At 55.4% G+C, this 16,892-nt stretch overlaps 1 protein-coding gene across 3 annotated transcripts in view; it reads left to right on the top strand.

The window, feature by feature from the left end:
• PTPRN2 (protein tyrosine phosphatase receptor type N2) overlaps positions 1-16,892 on the top strand; it is a 593,102-nt gene that overhangs the window by 182,949 nt on the left and 393,261 nt on the right. For all 3 annotated transcript variants that reach the window (XM_043873080.1, XM_043873079.1, XM_043873077.1), the window contains exons 4-5: positions 1,999-2,101; positions 9,200-9,359. In XM_043873080.1, coding sequence (XP_043729015.1) covers positions 1,999-2,101; positions 9,200-9,359 — 263 coding nt within the window. The remainder of the gene's footprint in view (positions 1-1,998; positions 2,102-9,199; positions 9,360-16,892) is intronic.

Below are 16,892 nucleotides of genomic sequence, written 5' to 3'. Positions count from 1 at the left end.
CCCTGTGGGCCTCTGCGGTGCTTGGCGGGAGTGGAGCTCTTCTGTCTGCAACTGCTCAGGGGCTCCTCTCCTGACCCTCTCACTGGAGCGAGGCCGCTTCGCTGGGGCCTGGCCGGTACCTGGGCTGCTGGTGACTCCGCCCCAAGTCTGAGATCACAAGCCAGGGAGGCCCCGGGGGCCCAGCACCTGTCTCTTGACCCTGGCTGTCTGCCTTCCGTGCTCTCAGCTGCCCACGTGTGCTTTCCAGGGACCGGCTGTCCTGCAGGGGCGAGCGCAGCCCACGTGCCTCACCGTCTTCCAGAAGGGGACCGTCTCTCCTGGGGACTCACCTCCTTTCCCGGGACGCCCAGCCCCTGGAGCTGCGCCTTCCTCTGACTTTCTACCCAAGCGCCATTTCTGCCCGCTCCCAGGACAGCTGAGCGGACTGGGCTAGGTGTTCAGCGTTCTTCTCACCGCCCATACAGACCCCAGAGTTGGCATGACTCAGGCTTTTGTGCTCTTCAGATAAAAATATTGTTGAAGTTCTGTTATTTAAATTTTAAAAATGAACTTTTTTCCACCGAAAGTTCTATTTGTGCTCTTGACTCTTTCTGTTTCCTGGTGGATATTAACACGAAGACCAGACTCTGGGGAATAAAACCAGGCCTGATTTCTGGGTCCGAGGTGCTAGATATGACGCTCATGTTGCAAATGTGCTCCGATTGTGGGTCTTCTGGGAATGGGCCAGTGACAGCCACACGAGCACGTTGCATGTGGGTGCTTTCTCGCCGTGCCTGTCACGTGGAGCACGCGTGCCGACAGTAAGTGTAGTTGGAGCAAGGGCGGCGGGCGGTGCCTGCGGGGCTGCTGGTCTTCCTGCAGCGGCCTCCCCCGAGTCGTCAGGGTAGAAGCCGAGCCGCCCGCCGCTGCACTTCCCGCAGCTCCCGCTCAGGATAAGGCCACAGGCTTCTGAGACTTAGACGTGATCCAGCTGTTTGAATCTTGCCGTTTGTAAATTTTAAAAAATATTAGATTTGCATTTGAAAAATACTGAAGTGTGTTCATGAAGGCAGCTTATGTGCAAAACGTTCTTCTAATTCTGCCCAGAATAAGTGTTCTCAGCGAGCTGTGGACCTTCTTGCTCCGCGCTCATGCACACACGCAAACAAGCACAGCCGTCCTGATGCGAAGATTTTTGGTAATGTGTTTTTGTACAGGGCATAAAAATATATCTCTGTAATTACATGATATTTAGTGATTAGATAATTATGGATAATTGCATGGGGTAGTTCTAAGTGCTAAAGTGTTACCATAAGATCTAAAATGTACAAATTGCATAATAATTATTCTTGGGAGTTATTTGGTAATTCTGAGCATAATTATCATGTGATCTGCAGTGCATGTAATTAATGCATAAGCACATGGATTTTGCCTTCATAACTACTTCGCCCTTGTTATAAAGCTCTTTGTCATAACATTTGAGTGTTAAATATAACGTAATTGGCTCCCAGATACAGTACATTAAGCCCCATGATAATTGCTTTCATAGTAACAATAACCCTTATTTCATTTCCAACGTGTGGCTCTTAAGCAGGTCAGGGTTGTGAGGAGCAAGCGGCCAGGACGTGGCGGCCGTGAGCAGGCAGAGCGGCGCTGAGCGCTGGCCACTGGCGCACTGTTGGGTGAGGAGCGCCTCCTGTGGCCAGGCCTCCCCAGGCGGAAGGGCCGCGCCTTCCCCGTGGCCAGAGTCTGTCTGCTGACCACCGGCGTAACCTGCTGTCCAGCCCGGCCCCGCCCCGCCTGTGTTCTGCGTATAGCAAAGCGCCCACCAGTTTCTGGTCTAGGGCGGAGGGCTGGGGTTTGATCAGGTGAAGAGCTCGTAAGAAACCTCAGAGAGGGACTTGGCTGATTGGTGAGGTTGCGGGAAAGCACCCAGAAGAGCAGCAGGGACTCGGGGACTCAAGCAGGGTCTCTGGCTCGGCCTCCATGCTAACACGGTACCCACCACTCTCTCTCCAGGTCTCACGTGGCAGGATGACTACACCCAGCGCGTGATGGCCCGGGAACTTGCCAGCCTTCCCCAGACCTACCCGCGCCACCCCGAGGCGTCCAGCCCCGCAAGGTAAAGCGGACATGTTCGTGTCTCGTCACTGGCCAGTGCCCACCAGCCTGCTCCTTGTTTCAGGGAGCGAAGAGCCCCCTCTTTCTGGTGGAGATGCTCCAGGAAGTTGGGATGTGGGGAAGGGGCAGACGGGACTCCCTCCCGCCCCCCACCACGGGGTCCTGGCCCCGGGGAGGGTGTGAGGGGGACCCTCCCACGAGGGGCTGATCTCACCAATGGATGTGCCCAAGGGTCCCTCTCCCTTCCCGGGACCCTTGGAGAGTCTGCGTCTCCAGAGCCTTGGTTAAAAGCAGGAAAGTCCAGAATTCTCATTTCCCAGTAAGAAATGTTCAGTTTAGTACAGAAAGCAAATTAAACCACAGAAGCCACGTCGGGCCCCCAGCACAGCAGCCTGTGAGAGCTGGATTTGTCCCACCTCGTCATCTCCGCACACGTGCGGAGGGTGTGGACGCTTTGCCCACTCGTGCGAGAGGACCCAGGCCTGGGGAAGGGAGGCGTGCACGCGCACAGGTGGCTTGTGGGAGGACCCAGGCCTGGGGAGGGGAGGCGTGGCCCACGGGCAGCGTTCAGCAGCCGGCTGCCATCCCAGAGCTGACTGGCAGCCGCTCCTCAAGGTCAGACAGCAGGGAAGGGACTGCCCCCTCGGCTTAGCAGGGAAGACCAACTTCCCTCAGGCCACTGACCATCCGCAGCCTCGGGTAGAGTCATCCCAGTGCAGAAGCGTCGGGCCTCCGCCTTCCTGCTCAGTCCGTCCAGCAAAGGGGCAGCCAGGCTGCCAGGTCCCGCGGAGTAAACGCCCAGACGTGAAAGCACGCTCACCGAGCGGCCCTCCCTGGCCAGGCCGTGCGCGTCTTGAGGGTAGGAGCTCTGCCTTGTCATCCCTGCCGGCCTGGTGAGCTTCACCAACGAGAACCTGCCTCTGGAGTCTGTTCTGTGAAAATAACACTCAAAAACCAGTCAGGCTGTCTGTTTTCATCCGGGCGTGTTCACACTCTTGGCGCTGGTCTTTCAGCAACACGTGGGCGCTTCACACAGCCCGCGGCGCCTTCCTGCAGGGTGACGAGGCTCCTGAGCGGGGTGCACCGTCCCAGGCAACCTCGGACTCCACCGAGGAGGCCACGGGGAGGGGGTCAGGAGCACCGGGACGCAGAGCAGGGGCAGCTTCCCTGGCTGGACAGGCGCTGAGCGTGGGGAAGGCCAGGCCGCCATCACAGAAAGTGTTTCCAGAGAGAATGGCCTGAGAAGTCAGACAGGACAACACCCAGGTTGCCACGTTCTTACCAGGGCTGATGCTGTCATTTAAAACAGCTGCCCATTTGCTATGAAAAATAATGTGGCTTTTTTAGATTACAAGTGAGATGAAAAGTTTAAAAATACACATATGAAGAGGTTGGAGTTTTCTATATGAACTTCCTGTGCACGATCTTTGTCCATATAGGAGTGTTTCTGTATGTTCCTGTGCTGTTTCTCTCCTTATAGAATCTTCCTGTGTAAGGCTGGTAGCTCTTCACGTGCCCCGTTCTGGAGAAGCAGATTTGTGGTCTGTTCTGCGTGTGAACGAGGTGTGGTCGCTAGTGGAACTGGGCTTATAGCCTCCTGGGCTGGATGGGTCATGTCTTTCTCGAGGGTGTTGAACTCGAATAAACCGATCATCTGGTTCTAAAGGCAGAGCCTTGTTCGGGGGGCGCACTGGGACACTCCCCAGAAGCCGCCCCACCGTGTTCCACCCCAGGAGACGGGCTTCCTGGCAACAGCAGCAGGCCATTGGCCTCAGTTTGGGCAGACTCACCCCTGGCTCGGGGGCAGGGCTGACAGCACACCCACATTTCTGCCAAGACAACGGCCACTGGGACCCCCACTCTGCCTCTTCAAGCCCTCCCTCCCTAGACCTGGCCATTCTCCACCATAAGCTTGCGGTTCTCCTGGTTCTGCTGTGTCTTTGCAAGCAGCTTCCTTGTTGGAGATGCCTTGTGTCCCGTCGGGCGCCTGCTGGTGACTCAGCAGCCGGAACGGGAATCCTGGCTGCCCATACTCTTCTTCCTCAGTGTTTGTCAGGAAACAAACATACCCACGGAAAAATGCACACGAATACACATGGAATAATGTTCCTTCTTTTCAAAAACCTTCTGCAAAATTTTCTTTAGTGTTGAATTGTCTGCTGCCCAGTATATATTTTAAATGATCTTTCTATGTGGTTAAATCCCATAGCACTTCTTTTGTCTTCTCAGGTTATTGGTGAAATATGCTCACAGTTCTTACTGTGTGAATTTGGAGCGTTCACATTTCTGCAGAGCACTCTCATCCTTTTCACAGGGATTCCCAAATGTGTTGACTTAGTGTGATCGCAGTACTGTGTTATCACTTAAAACTTGCTCATTGAATGTGTGGTTATTACACCTTGCCATTGACGTCTGTCTTTACCCTTTAACACAGTTTATAAAGAGAATTATCTCTTGGATTTTCCTCTTTCTACTATCATTAGATTTACTGTTTTTTTTTTTTTTTTTTTAATGAAACTCCTCGAGCTGAAGGTTTTGTTATTTTTTCGTCACTTAAGGCTATGCATCCGCCTGTGAGAGTGGTTTTGGCATCATCCTGTAATGTGGACAGGCCCGTTTGCTTTTGTGTCAATTATCTGTCATTGTAGTTGTATATCCTTTGGGAGCAGTAAGTGTAGGCTTTCATTTCATCCTAGTCATATATTCTTTATACTTTAAATTACTGTCTACTTTTACTGCATTTTCATCAGAGAATGTGACGTGTTCAGCTTTCTCTTTTTAGAAATTTGGGATTTCTTTCTAGTGTATACCACAAGATTATTAATTTTCAGCAGATACTTAAAAATCTTCTATCCACTATTTAAGAGTACAGTTTTTTATATATGGTTAAATTAGACATAAAATTTATAATTATGTATAAATTATTCAGAATAAAATTCTTTATTTATATTTTGATTTATTGAAATGTCTCAGGCAAAAACCTTGTTTCCGTAGATTGCTTTCCATTTTTAGTGTCTTTTTCCTCACACACTTGGGGTTCTGACCTCCAGCCCGGCTCCTAGCATCCCCTCCTCACTGTGGACATCACGCCTGCTGGTTTAAATGTAGCCTCTGTCGTCTTTATTGCTCTTTGTCTTGATCCCGCTTTGTAGAAAAGCGGGGATTGCCACCATTGGTATTGCCACTCCTGTGTCCTCTGGGTTCTGCTGCCTAGTTAATCCTCTGAAATCCTGCCCTTTGGATGCTCTGATTTGCGGTGGCTTTTATAAACAGTGCAGAGCCCCTGGGGCATCTCCGTGAGGCCCCTAGCTTCTCTGCCCCTTCTCCCCCCGTGACCATGACTCTTTGCCCCCATCACCTTTAGTGTCAGTGACCGGGTCTTTTACTTCACATTCAGTCTGTGGCCGTCACCTTTAGGCTTTCCAGGTAGATTTTGAAGAGACAGGTCTGAGTCACTTTAACGGAGGAATCCACCTTTGGGTCCCCTGCCTCCTTCCCGGCGCACCCCTGGCACCTGGCGTGGGCTGTGTGGACGTCCAGCCCAGAGCTGTGGACTCGAGAAGGAAGGAGCAGGTGAAAGACCTCGTGACACTTGGTTACTAAGGAGCCACCACAGTGACCAGGAATCCCGCTTGCCCTTCGTTCCACAGAGGATGTGACTGAGCTGTGAACTCTGCTTTCATGAAAAACAAAATGGTTAGAAATAACCGTTTCCAAAAATCAATGATGGTTAGATGGGGTTAGGATTGCGGACAAAGGGAGTGAGAACCAGGCCGCTGTGTGCTCTTTGCAATGATTCTACTTATAATTCGGGGTTTTTCCTCCAGCAAACTGGGGGACAACATAAACAGCCCGTATCATTGGAGCCCGAAGGTCAGTGCAGGGAGTAGGAGAGTGACCAGTGGAGACGGCACGCTGGGTCTTCCAGGGTAGAAGACGGACTCTTGCAAAGTTTCGATCCGCTTCAAGAGAAGGACAGGGCAGAAGTCGGGCTGCAGGCTGGTTCCTGCAGCGTCTCACGGCATGGTGATGGCCGTGCCCACTGCTGTTACGTGTTACAGTTGCAAACAGTCCTCCAGCAGACAATGGGAAGATGAATAAGACAATTTAAAGGCACATTTATGAGGTGGTTCCATTTGCATTGATTAGCAATTACTGAGAAAAATAGACAAAGTACCAGAAACATAAATTGACTTCAGTTAAATTACTCTGACAACGCAGAACATGAAATTTCATCCATTAAAAAATAGTCAGGTAAGCTACAGCCATGATTTGAGATGCAAAGAACCATGTGGCTCCTGATCACTTACATCCTATTAAGTATGAGCCAATGTAACTTGAAAAGGCTTCAGAAATAATAACAGGACAGTTTTATCAATTGTGATAATTAAGCTCAAATGTGAAGATTTTCTGTAAGTCCAGCTTGTATGAAATACATACAGGTATCAAACCCTTAACATTAGTGACGTGTCCTTGAGAATCAGCTTTCCGTGTGAAAACACCGGCTGGGAGCCTGTTCTCCGTTACCCCGAGTGGTAAATCAACAGTGAGGTCCACACCCACCTGCACCCCATACACTGCTAAACGGTTAGTCACTCAGTCGTGTGTGACTCTTGTGACCCCGTGGACTATAGCCCGCCAGGCCCCTCTGTCCATGAGATTTTCAAGCCAAGAATACTGGAGTGGGTAGCCATTCCTTTCTCCAGGGGATCTTCCCGACCCAGGGATGGAACCCAGGTCTCCTGCACTTCAGGCAGATTCTTTATCATTTCAGCCACCAGGGACATTCCTAGAGTGTGTCTAAACCACAGTAAAGACCCACATGTCGGTAACAGATATGACTGTTACCACATATAGGTAACAGTCGTGTTTGGAGTAAAGTACTTAAAACATTGTTCCCTGGTCACTGAAAGTGGATATGGTTATTAGTAACACAGCCTTACCCAACACCTGCAAAACACACAGATATACACAGACACACACACACACAGACACACACTTAGATACACACACATGCACACTTAGGAACACACAGACACGCATATACATACGGTACATACTTGGGCACACACAGACTCACACAGACTCACAGAGACACAGACGTCTAGATACACATGTAGAAATGCACCCATAGAGGAAGCTCGGCTTTGACTGCGGCTTCCAGGCACAACCAGAGCTGGCATCATCGCGAGACCCAGTGATGCGCCAGGCCTCGCCCTCTCACCTGGATGACGGCTAGAGGATCCCTCCTCTTCGGGTTGTTGTCTGAGAAGACACCAGGCCGGGGGCAGTGGGCTGGGCCCTCGAGCCCAGCGAGATCCTGCCCCAGGGGCCCAGGGAGCTCCTTTTGGTCGGGTCTGAGCTGTGCAGGCTCTGGTCCCGGGGAGCTCGGAGAAGGGGGCAGCGGTGATAATAGACTCCAGAGCCCTGACCCTCTGGGGCTGGCGTGGGTCTCCCGCAGGAGACCAAGGCAGGCGGGCAGTCCCCTCTGCACACAGGCTACAGGCCGCCTTCCGGCCGCAGAGCGAGGCGCGCAGAGGCAGCCCATTCTCTGTCCCTGGCTGTGCCCATGGCCTTCCCGCATGCCTCACCTCCCTCCCTGCCTGGCTGGGAGTGCAGAAGTCCCATTTCTGCCTGCACTTCCCTGCAGGCATCACGACTTTTACCATACCTGATGCATTTTTAAGTAAATGTGAAAATCCAGCTGTTCCTGAAAAGCCACCTCTCTGCAAACACAGACACCAGGGGAAGGACGGGAGCAATGAGCCAGCCAGCGGACGCGCACTCACCCTCGGCCCGGCTGGGAGCGCTGCCTCTGCTGGGGGCCGGGCTAGCCTCCTCCAGCGTCTAGGGCACTTCTGACAACTCCTGTGAAACCAGGCACAGGTGAAACCCAGCGTTTGGTTGTGTGAGCGTCAAGCGCACTCAGTAGCTGAGAGAGACTGCCAGGGCCACCGTCTGCAGTTTGTGGCTCACGATCGCCACCCGCCTGCCGAGCGCCCGCAGAGCATGCGGTGAGCCGTGTGCGGTCACCTCAGGGGCCTGTCCACTCCTTTACCCGCAGACGGCCTCTGCAGTTGTCTGAGTCCAACAGGGACTGAGAAGTGTGTTTTACATGATTTTAAAATGCATTTTCATTAAAGAAAAAGCAAACAGGACATTCTGTTTTCCAAGTAAGTTCATGACCTGCATCACTGCCAATCACCGCAGGCAGTGGTTGTCCTAAACTCACCCCTAGTGACAGCGGAGTCTGGTCACAGGGCCGCCCTTCGTGACGTTGGAAAGGTGCCGTCTGTGAGGTCAGCGGTGGGGACATGGGTTCCGTGCTAACTCAGCGTTACCTGAGTCTGCTGTGTGTTTCCAACCTCATTCGTTCAGAGGATGTTGTTTTCACTACTGACTGTGGCTGAGGCCCCATGCAGATTCTAGGGAGAGCGATGAGCAAAAAATCCCCACAAGAACAAGGTCCCTTCCTCCAGGCAGCTTCCCGGGATTGCTGCCTGCCTTTTGTGGTCACACTGGGGTGCCAGGAGCGCCTGGGGTCATGTCCCCACTTTAGGCTCAGCTGACTAGCAAGCCGATGCCCTGAGGACTCATGTGGTCACAGCTTCCGGGAGACGGGACATGCGGTCATGAGCACAACCCTCGCACCCCGTGTGCCTGCTCCTCAGCACCCAGCGGGGAGGGGAGGGGAGGGCGCTGACTGAGACGGGCTCCCAGAGCAGGTGGGCGGCGGACCCAGGGCTCGCCAGTCTCCCCTCCCCGCCCGGGAAACCTCTCTGCCGCTGAGGTTGTCTTTGGACTTGGTAAGTCCTGGCTGACTCCCACATTCTGGCTTGTCTCTGCCCCCAGTGCTGGGGCGGCTGTTGAGACTGTTAAGTTGGGGTTCGCTCACCAGGTCCCCCCGTGTCCCAGCACCAGGCTCGGGGTGCAGAGAGGGCCCCGCTGTGGGCAGTGTGAGCGGCGGGTCGGGCCCTCGCCACCTGGCCTGGCGCCTGCGTGCCCACACAGAGCCTGCCGCCCCCTGCCCACCGTGGGCCCTGTGGTCGGAGCCGGCGCCGTGCCCGAGGACCGGCTGACGCCTCCCTCTCCTTCGCAGGAGCTCGAAGCAGAGCGTCCCGGACGAGCGGAGCCTCAGCCTGGAGGGTGGCATGCTGGCCGAGGCCCTGCAGCGCTACCTGCCCTACCTGGAGGCCCTGTCCCAGGCCGCTGCCGCCGACGCGCTCCCGGGGCCGGAGCCGGACAGGCCGCCCGCCCAGGTGAGCCTCTCAGCCCTCAGGCAGGGCGGTGACCCTTGCAGCCCCCGGGTGCACATAGGGGACGTTTCCCATGCCTGTGGACCCTCTGGGCTCTCCCCCTGTGTCCCGGGCGAGTGGGGGGCGGGGTGGGGGAACGGGGCACCTCCCCGCCCCCAGAGGACCTGTGTGCACCCCGTCCTCCTGTGTCCCCTGAGAGCTGTCCGTCTGCACCAGCTGTCAGGATCTCGGGAGGGAGTTCCTTCTGCAGCAGGGCCACTCTGCTCCGGAGCTGTCCGCGACTCGAAGCCCACGGAAAAGAACAGTTTACAGAAGCCACGAGCCATCGTAACCTTCTAGATGGGAAAGGAGGCGTGCTTTTATGACAGCCAGTGAAAGCGGTGTTGCTAGCTGTTGACTTGCCTGGGGGAGCAGGGCCTAGAGGTGGCGTCCAGGGCCCTCATGCGTCCCGAGGAGGGACTGCGGGGGGAGCACCCAGGTCTGCGTGCTCGGGAGGGCGGGGTGTGTGACAGGGCAGGTTGGGCTGCTCCCCCCACGCTGTGACCCTCTGACCAGCTCTGCTGGGTGTTGGTGGCAAACACACCCTTTTCCACAGCCTCAGGGTCAGTGGCTCTTCCCTGTTGGTAGCTCCAGAGGAGGGGCGCTGCCTCAGTTCCCCCGGTACCGCAGCCCGAGCGGCCTGCATCAGCCTGGTTCTCAGACCCCTCCTGGCTTCCGGCTCTGGGCCGTGCAGGGCAGCTGTGTGGGGGGGGGGGGGGGGGGGAGCGGGGCGGCCTGTAGGGTGCAGGGCAGCGGTGCGCTGGGCCGGACGGGAATCGCATGACGAGGGGAAGGCAGCACCCCCACTCCAGCCCGCGGCCGCTGCTCCCGGGGGAGCCACCTGGGCGGGATTTAAAGGCTCTCCCGCGGCCGTCTGCAGGCCCCTCGGCACAGGCGCAGGCCGTGAGCCCCGCTGACCCGGCCGCCCTGACACTGTTTGTCTCGGCGTATGCGCTGCTGAGGCAGGCACCACACTGTGCGCTTTAATGGTAAACTCAGGCCATCCATCCTGCATTTTCTGGGAAGCAGACGCCCGTCGATGAGGGGCTGCATCGACGCATGACCCTGTCCTGGGGGCTGGCGGAGGGCAGCCCACGAGGTGGCCAAGGTTCCAACGCCGTGGCTTCTCCGCCGACGCTGTGCGGCCTTGGGAGGCCGCTCCCCTCTCTGCCCTCCAGGGTCCTGCTGTGACGTTGGGCAGTGATGGTCGGGACGTCAGCGGGAGGATGAAACACGGAGACAGGAAACTCTCAGCCCGGGGCTCAGTTCATCGTAGTTTCTAGAAGTAGTCATTCCTGCTTTAGAGGCAAAATGGAAACCAGGTCAAGTCTGAAAGCCAGCTGCTGGATGCTCAGAGGCGTGCTTGACTCCATGAGAGACTCACAGGGGCGCGGCCTGCTCACGAAGAAAATCTGATCTGTGCCCCCCGCCCCCGCCCGCCCAGCACCCAGGGGCGAGGCCACACCACCGGCCGGGGACGGACCCTGTCTACTATCACAGCAGAAAGCCAGCCTCGCTCCTCGGGCTCTCGATGTGGGGGATTTGAGAACGTAAAACAGAAATTGTCTGAGGCTCCTTCCAGTGGCCTCGGCTCCGGCCATGGGCGTCCGGACTCCGTCGTGGGGACCCCCGGGGCGGGTGCCTGGGCGGTGGGCGCTAGCCGTCGGTAACGAGCGACCCGCGTGGAGCTCCCACGACAGGAGGGCGGGAATGCAGTGCTCCATCAGTGATAGGCGCCGGAGAAGTCTGAGTGGAAGGCGTTACAGTGAAGTTTCCCCTGAAGCAGTTGGACAGGCCTTCCTGCTGAGGTGGAGGTGGTGCTGAATGAAGTCTTGTGCCCAGGTCCCGGGTGGGCGCGGCGGCCCGCTCAGCTGGGCGGTGACAGCGGTCCGTGGCGGTCAGTCCCGAGCCCGTCGGCCCATTTCTCGTTCAGTTTTGGCCGCTCTATGGCATGAGCTCTGGCAGCAGAACTGGAGACACACGTGGGCAGCCTTGCCCCCTGGGCCCCACGTGGCTGGCTGTCACCTGGAGGGCACTGCGCTGTGGGCGCCTGGGAGTCCGGGGGTTGGGGTGACGGTGGCCACGGCGGGGCGTGTGAGGTGGGGCCTTGGTCCTCTGCGAGGGGCCGTGGCGACGCCCAGGAGCGCGGGCAGGCTCAGCTCTGCCTGCCTCTGGGGCCCAGGCTCTGACCCTGGGATTCCCGCAGAGCCTCAGCGCCCGCCCCACGCACGGCGGCCCAGCGCCGGGCACACTCTGGCACCTGCCCCATTGAGGGGGAGCTGCCGCTCTCTGCTGGGACCGGTTGTTCCTCCTGAGGCTGCACCCTGGGCTGCCCGTGAGAGGACGCCTGTGCCCCAGGCTGCTCTCCGTCTCAGGACACGGGGTGCGGACACACCGCGGTCCTGTCCAGCCGCCTTCAGCAGCTGCCACCAGCCAGCAGGTCTGGCTTCTGCGGTCTTTGAAACTCCCACCCAGGGATGACTGCACCTGGGGTCCTGCCTGGACCGTGCTGGGTCATGCTGCTGCTCCTTGCAGTGACCAGCGAGCCCTTCCCCTCTCAGAAACGCCCAGTTCGAATAACGGATTCCGTGGTCATCTCACCACACGGCTGTTTGAGCACGATGGTCACAAGGATGGCTCAGAAAATGAGCACTCTGCGGCTCAGGGCTCAGGAATTTTTATTCTGTGTTGAGATAGATGCTTCTCAACACTGGTTTATGACTCAAGTATTTTTATTCTGTCTGAGATAGATGCTTCTCAATATGTAAAAAAGGCGCAAAAGTCTAGAAATTACCCTCTCTGTCCAAGGCTTAACTGAGGAGAAAGCCCTCGTCATCTCTGATGAGCTGCTGTGGACTCGGGTGTGAGAAGCGTTCATGCAGACCCGGCTAGGGCTTTGGGCAAGCGCGGGCCGATCTCCCCTCCCCCGTCAGCTGATGACTTATCTCAGTTGGAAGCGTTAGCTTTCTACACTGATGATGCAACCAATTTCCAGTGGATTACTTTGTGAATCATCTTTTCTGTGTATGTGTCATCAAACATCTAGCTGTCATGATCGTCAGAGAAGTGCTGTGAATTTATCGTGTTGTATTGTGTTGTTTAGTACTAATGACCGGCTGAACTTGAGCCAGATGGGCACGTGGGGTCAGGGGCTTCCCAGAGGATGGGTGTTGGACGAACAACTGGAAGTCAGCAGTTGAAGATGTTTGGATTATCTTAAAGGGCAGAATGTCAAGAGACCACCCCAGTCCACTCTGACAATAGGAACAAGCCAGGTGAGCTACTGAACTGTAGCCTTAAAGGAAAAAACCCAGGGAGCTGAGAATACAAAGAGCCCTGAGTGAACTACATTCAGAAAGGGAGGCGATCCTTCCAGGGGAGAAGAGACGCAGAGACATCCCTGGAGGCAGGGACCATGGCGGGATGCGGGGCAGAATGCAGCCGAGGTTTTTAAGGAGCCGTTTGCAGTGGAGACCAGCATGAGGGGAGAGTCCAGAGTCAGGCTGCACGGAGCACCGGGTGCCCGAGACAGGAGCTGGGAGCTGGGAGAAGGGGCAGGCGCTGAGAGACGTCCTTCCAAGAAGCGCCAAGACTTGCTGAGCACACCTCAGCCCTTGAAGGCTTGGGATGAGGCAGCGTGGTGGAGAAAGATTGATGTGTAGGGTGCAGAAAGCCAGGAAAAGAAGTTTCTTGCACATGTCGTGTGGGGCTGTGAATCAGAGAGAGCTCCAGGTTCAGAAAGCTGGCGGCTGTCTGCAAAGCATGAGGGAACGCTCCAGGCTGACTCCAGCTTAGACCTGAGCCCTGAGCCTGCCCTCAGCATCTAACTGAATCTGACTGACTCTGCAACAAAATCCACGCCCTTTTCAGTGACAGATTCCATGGACTCGGACGGAGAGAAGAAGGGTTAAATATCATTTGCTTTGGTCTCCATTGCTCATTCATGCAACAATCAAACATACAATCCCAATTATGTATGACTGATCCAACATACAATCAAAAGTTGGGAGATGCGTGAAGGAACAACAAAACGTCACTCTGGTCAAGAGAGTAAAGAGTTGATAGGAAGAGACCCAGATATGACTCAGGTGTTGGAATTACTGGAAAAGGACATCTTCATAAGTAAGGTAAGTATGTTAAAGGATTGAGTGGGAAAGGTGAAAAAGCATAAATGAACAAGTGGAAAATTGCAGCAGAGAGATGGAAACAGTAAAAAAGAACCCAGTGGAAATGCTAGAAATTAAAGGAAGATCAGAAGTGAAGAACTCATTGGAGGAGCTTAATGATAGACTGGCCCCAGTAGAGAGAAGAATCAGTGAATCTCAAGTCAGGTCAGTAGACATGGTCAAAAGTAAAAGAAAAAGTACAGAGAAAGAGCGCGGAATGGAACACAGCACGCGAGACATAGGGCGTGACGTCATGCGTTCTGACATGTGTGATCGGAATCCTAGATGGGAAAGACAGCAAGAGAAGGAAGCAGAAGTATTTAAAGAAATGGTGGCTGGTGTTTTTCCAAAAATTGATAAAACTAATCAAAACATAGATGCAGGAAACTTACTGAGCCTCAAGCAGGAAAAATACAGAGAAAACAAAATCTAGGCATATCATATTGGGGGAAAACTTAAGATAAAGAGAAAATTTGAAAGGCATCCTCAGGTAAAAAGCTGCCTTGCACCTGGGGGGCTGCTTATAAGGACAATGTCTCCCGTCTCGTTAGCAGATGAGAAAGCAGTGGAACCACTAGAAAGGGGACGAACCCCTGTCAGCTTGAATTCTACACTGTTCACAACTGCAGGGCGAGCAGGAAGGATCTGTGTCTGGAAGAATCATGCTTCAGACATGCTGAAAGACATTCTTTAGCTTAAAGAAAATTGATATAGAGACGCCAATATCTACTAAGGGGAAGAAAAGAGCCAGAAATGGTAAATTGGCAAGTAACCACGAATGAGAAACCCACATAACATATGTAGTGTCTGGAGAAAAACAATTGGATATTTAAGGCAAAACAATTAAAACGTACTGTGATGTTTTTAGCTTATGTGGAAGAAAAATACATGATGGCAAGAGCACTCAAGCAATGGGAGGAGAACTGTAATTAGGTGGAAAGCGCAGAAACTCGGGGCCCTGAAGGTATTGTTCTGCTTTCACATGTTTATTTTTTAAGCCAAAGCAAGGTCCCCAAGTTGCCTCCTCTAGACCCAGCTGAGCGCAGTTCTGCATTTTCCACCAGGCAGCCTGCAGGTCGGGCCTGCTTCCCTGGGGCTCTGCCCAAAGCCAGGCCTGGGGCCGGATCCCAGCTCGGGCCCTCCTCCCCGGAGAGCTTGTCTCCTAATCCACGAAATGAAGGTAGTCGTGTCTCTACGCAAGGGTGGCTGAGAGGGTCAGAGAGAAGGGAAACACGTCAAGTCAAAGCCCAGCCTGGCCCTGGTGCTCGGAAAACGCCATCCACACTGTGACCGTCGTCCCAAGTCATCCGGGCGGACCCTGCAGACAGGGCGCCTGCCGCCCACCTCCCGCTCCCTGCCTCGGAGCACCCCCTGGGCCTTCTGACCGCAGGCGTGAGGCTGTGGGTGCAGCTTCGGTGAAGGACGGAGCGGGAGGAGGGTGCACTAGAGCGGAGGTGAGGGAGGGCAGGGGCGGACACCGCACACGCTTCCTGTCCTCCGTGGTCTCCGAGACCAGTTCCAAGCTACCTAATGGAGCATCACCAGCAGATGTCCAGAACTGAACACTCAGGCTTCGCGTTGCTGTAAACGTCCTGCAGAAATCATCGCCCCTGTGGTTTGGAATTAACACCCCTTCAACCTCAGACTTCGTGAGCTCTAGAGACGGATAGCACAGACCGCAGCAGAGGTCACAGGCACCGTGGTCACAGGCCAGCGTGAGGCTGCTCTGAACGTAGGGACGCCCGTCCTGGTGACAGCGCTGTCAGTAAGAATGACACCTGCAAGCTACCAGCGCGGGAAGCGGCCGGGGCACTTGGAGCCTGAAGCGCGTGGGGCGCTGACAGCCCTCCCGCTGTGTTGGAGGCTGGGCACGCCTGGCCAGCACCGCCCTCTGTGGCCGCAGCACAAGCACCACGCACCCCAACTGACAGGAGGGCTCTGGAAGTGGGGCTTCCGAGGCCGCCGCCTGTGGCTCTGTGGGGCCGCCTCGTTAGGCAGCCTGTGGACAGCCCCGCCGCTCCGCGCTTTGTCACGCCTGCAGCAAGTGTGTCTTGATCAGCGTGCTTGTCAACGCTGCCTTCAGGCTGTGAGACAAACTGGAGGAAATGTTTGTTATGTGGTCAAAAGATGGCCCAATTTGGGCTTCCTAATTTGTTTTGGATGCTTGGCACAAGAGAATATCTGACGAGCGTGAGTGACCAGTGTATACACAAAAATCTCCTTCGCTCAGCGTCTGCTGGCATGTGGCATCTCAGAGCCTGCAGGCTCTGGCAGGCTGAACTCGTAATTGAGTGATCTGGGACTGGGGCCGGCAGACTTCGTGGGAGGAAGGCGCCCGACTTTCGGGTCCAGGACCCCAGCCCCAGCACGGCTCGGGGCAAGGGTAGACGTCCAGGCAGGGCTGCGACGTGCACTGTGGCTCCAGGAAGCGGCCCTGGTTTCCCCAGCTCAGGATGACTACTGCCTTCCAAACTGCCTGTCACCAAACCGCTTTGATACTCTTTCCACTATAATTACTAAGGTCTGTGATTTGACTCCCATTGCAGTCGGCAAGCTGTTTGAAAACAGGCCCCTGTTTGCGACATTCTTCCCCCAGAATGTAGAATGTGGTCCGGACCTCAGCGCACAGCAGCGGTGGGGCCGTGGTGATGTGGGTGACCGTGGAGATGCTGCTGGCGGCCACCATCTACCTACTGCCTCCTCTGAGCCATATGCTGAGCTGGGCACCTACACTGTCCCTAATACACTGCTTTAAGAAAAGGATTCTGGGCCTCCCCTCCCCGCAATTTTGCAAGTGGTAAAAGCAGGGCTCACAGAGGTTAGGAAGTTGTGCAGACCACGCAGAACTGTGCTGACAGGACTGGGCTGGCTTCCCCAGCATGCCTCTGTCCCCGGGTCACTCCGCAGACCCTTGAGGGGTGTATGGGGAGCTGTCTGCGTGTCTCGTGTGGACCACGGTGGGCTGAGTAGCATCTCAAGAGCCCATTTCAGCCGTGCTGACTGCCGTTCCCGGCTGTAGCACACACACGGCCTGCACCGCACCCGCAAGGCCCAGGTCAGACTGACCTGACTCGTGGTGTGAAGGGTTAACGTGCCAGGTGCTGGAAGCTGGCCAGCTCTCACGCTTCTCAGTCGCTGATCTCCAGATTCGGGCAACTGCCGTCTTAACAAGTCTTCAGTGTTATCTTAGGAAACCTGAGGTCATAAAACACCTTCAGATCAGGGCTTGAGAACGGTCCCAGGATCTTATTGACACAGAGCTGCGAATGGACAGAGTCCACAGTAGCTGCCCCAGGGCTGCGCCCGGGTCCGAGTCTTACAGGAGGCGCAG

The sequence above is a fragment of the Cervus elaphus genome, chromosome 18 (assembly GCF_910594005.1).
Source record: "Cervus elaphus chromosome 18, mCerEla1.1, whole genome shotgun sequence".
Classification (NCBI taxonomy): Eukaryota; Metazoa; Chordata; class Mammalia; order Artiodactyla; family Cervidae; genus Cervus; species Cervus elaphus.
Note: the sequence above shows the minus strand (reverse complement) of the source record. Positions and strands in the feature narration are given on the sequence as shown.